The following is a 3,091-nucleotide window of genomic DNA, read 5'->3' on the forward strand; positions in this document are numbered from 1 at the left end:
CTTCTTATTAGTTAATCTGAGGTTGGACGTAGCATGAGGTCCCATGAGGAAGGTACCACTAGCAGCTAATCAGTTGTGGTTGCAGCTAGCGTGACGCATACAGCAGAAGGTACCATGAGGAAGGTACCACTAGTAGCTAATCACTGTTGGTTTGACGTAGCGTGATGCGTAAAGCAGCAGGTACCATGAGGAAGGTACCACCAGCAGCTAATCAGTGCGTGCAGAAGCAGGCTCACCTCCATGGGGTAGCGGTGGTTGTTCAGCATGTGTTCGGAGCCGGGGTGGAGCTCGGTGTCGCCCCAGTGGAGATGGAACTGCAGGACCTCGTAGGTGTGGTTCAGCCCCCCGCCGCTGACCTCCAGATGCCCCGGCTCCACCTTGCACTTCACTGATGGAGGGAACCAGCACCGTCAGCCTGGGTGTTCACAGAGTGCTCCCTCCCTCGCATGTTCTAACCTAACCGAACCTCACCTGGGTACCATCAGCCCAGAGTGTTCACAGAGTGTTCCCTCCCTCCCTTGCCGGTGGTTGTACCCAGGTTAGGTTAGTCACTCTACACCCCGTTCCGTGTTGAGTTAAATGAGTTAAAGCAGTGGTTCTCAAACCTTTTCTACTAGTGTACCCCTTCTAAGATATTGTTTTTCAGCGAGTCGGCGAAGGAGTACCCCCTTCACTGGCACTAAACACTTTTGGGAGAAAAATAAATAAAATTAACATAAATAATGTATGAATGTTCTATTTGGCAGTGTAAACATGAACAATTTAGTGAGAATCGTGGGCCTGTGCTTCATGCAACTGCTCCTTCCTCCCCCCAAAGCACCACACCAGGCGAGGGTCAGAGCATGTAGAGGTGAATCCCTTTCCAATATATACTCCTGGCGACATTTCTGGATGTGGTTTCTTTTATCACGGATTCTCCTTTCTCCTTTTTGTCAGATTTACCTTTCTACCACTCATCCATTTTCCTTGCTTTTCTTTTGTCTCATACCCCCTGCAGTACCCCAAGGGTACCCCTAGGGGCATGAGTACCCCCATTTGAGAACCGGTGAGTTAAAGGCCGTGCCAGGGAGACGGCGCCCTCACCTGTGTGCCCGTTGTTGACCAGCATGCTCAGAGCGTGTTGGGCGGTGAAGTTGGTGAAGGTGAAGGCGTGGAGCTCTGGGTCGGTGACTGCGCTGCTGCTGGCGATGTTGATGGGGGACTGCCTGTGGCCCCCACAGGAGGCCCCTGCCAATTCGGGCCACTTGTTTGGCGTGTGATCTGAACGGACCGGGTGGAGGAGGCGCTGCTTTGACTTTTACTTCACTTTGGGTTTCTGTTGAATGCTTTTAGTTTCTTTCAAAGCTGAACCGTCCTGCTTGCTATCTTCTGATACGATAAAGGAGGCTGACTATCTTTGTTAGAGACGGGGAATGGGTTTACCTAGCAATTATTAGTTCTGAATGTAAATGAAACTGCTTCATACTGGTGTTGTGATAAAAGTGTGTTAAAGAGAAGTGGGAACTTTGACGGCATCGTTCCGTATTTGATGTTCTCTGTTGGTCCGGTTTGGGTATATTACAAAAGTGGTCCAACTTCTCATCACATGTGTTTTGTAAAAACAGGTTGATGATCCAGACCACCATCTTTCATAAAACACATATTAGAAGTTGGCATTCTCATTTATATTGGGTAAACATCAATGCTGACAGATTAATTTTGTGTTTTTTTACTTGAGTTTTGTTTCAATTTAGTCTTTTTTATACTTTAGTTTGGTTTTAGCTGAGTGTCTTTTTGGCGTTGGGCTACACAATGCCTTGACCTCAACAGTATCCCCACAAATTATTATTTAACAGGCTAATCAGATAATCTATGAACCGATTCAGAGTGTGCAGTCCTGTTCGAATGTAAATATCAATGCCATCTCACCACAGCCAGTGTAGCACCAGACATCAGCCGCTGCAAAACACAAAGAGGAACTCCTCAGACGAGAAATAACAGCACAAAACAAACTCTCACTGCAATACACCTAACTATGTTCAAATCCCACTTCTTGTGGTGCCCAGCACAGACAGAAACACACAGAGAAGGAAAACCCTACAGTCTGGGACTCACTAGAGGCATGGGTCATTGTGGCCGTGCACACACACACTGCCAGGATGAAGAGAGACATCTAGAGGTGAGAATAACAGGGAAGGGAAAATACATAATATCACTGAATATGACTGAAGTACTCATCTATTATTTTGATGTGATTTGTTAGATGCACAACAGTTTCTCTTGGATTGACATATGGCCTATGGTCTATTATGGAAGAAAATGTTCTATAGTATAGGAAGTTGCTTAATAAACAATTTGAGTATGTATTAAGCTACCTATCATCAACCTTTATCAGACCAAAAGGAAATCTCATTTTCCAACCATTGCATTAAAAAGTTTTTTTTTAACCCAAAGTTGCCAAAGTTTTTCAAAATGCATTTCTAACTGATGTTGTAACTGAGGCCTCTCCTAGAAACCGCGTCTTACCGTTTAACTCGGAGTTGGGACGTCGTGGAGGAGCCGATAGAAGGAATGGGTTTCTCGTGCAGGAGAAAGAAGAGGCACTTTCTGCGGAGGGAGAGGAGAGGTCTGCCTTCTGTTCAGAATACCAGGTGGACGAGACTAGCGATAAAGACAGGGATGGGAAGGAGGCTGGACAGGGTGTGGGCGGGGGGGAGATGAGTGCGTGTGTGTGTGTGTGTGTCGGGGCGGGGGGGGGGGTATATGTGTGTGTGTGTGGAGGGGGTTTTGGGAGGGAGATGTGTGTGCGTTGGGGGTCATCTTGTCTCATTGTGTATGCAACAACAGTGGCAGGACATAATACAGGCGGCTCCGCTTCGCACCACGAGATGCCAAACGTCTCTCTCCCACCGGAAGGAGGGAGAGAGACGTGCCTGGGATGGCACACACTTGGGAATTGAAATGACAGGTCTCCAGTCCAATCGGGACACAGTACCCGCGCCGGACCTTCCACCCGGTTTCAAGTTAAACGCCCGAATTGACGTATAACAGAACACAAGTTAATGGTTTGAAAAATAAAGGCCGACCCCTGCAGTGGAAAAGATCCCAGCCG

At 47.5% G+C, this 3,091-nt stretch overlaps 1 protein-coding gene across 2 annotated transcripts in view; it reads right to left on the bottom strand.

Moving 5' to 3' along the window:
* LOC307090515 (uncharacterized protein) overlaps positions 1–2,693 on the bottom strand; it is a 15,019-nt gene extending 12,326 nt beyond the window's left edge. Inside the window, exons 1-5 of one of the 2 annotated variants that reach the window (XR_013812658.1) lie at positions 2,506–2,693; positions 2,095–2,152; positions 1,909–1,938; positions 1,084–1,260; positions 237–388 (exon numbers count right to left, since the gene is read on the bottom strand). Coding sequence is in view for 1 of the 2 variants with exons in the window: in XM_079757201.1 (XP_079613327.1) it covers positions 237–388; positions 1,084–1,260; positions 1,909–1,938; positions 2,095–2,152 (417 nt within the window). In the remaining variant the exon portion in view is untranslated. The remainder of the gene's footprint in view (positions 1–236; positions 389–1,083; positions 1,261–1,908; positions 1,939–2,094; positions 2,153–2,505) is intronic. The other variant, XM_079757201.1, reaches the window with a different exon arrangement.
* Positions 2,694–3,091: the final 398 nt, after the last annotated feature.

Source organism: Pollachius pollachius (assembly GCF_949987615.1).
Source record: "Pollachius pollachius genome assembly, chromosome: 19".
NCBI classification, from domain to species: Eukaryota; Metazoa; Chordata; class Actinopteri; order Gadiformes; family Gadidae; genus Pollachius; species Pollachius pollachius.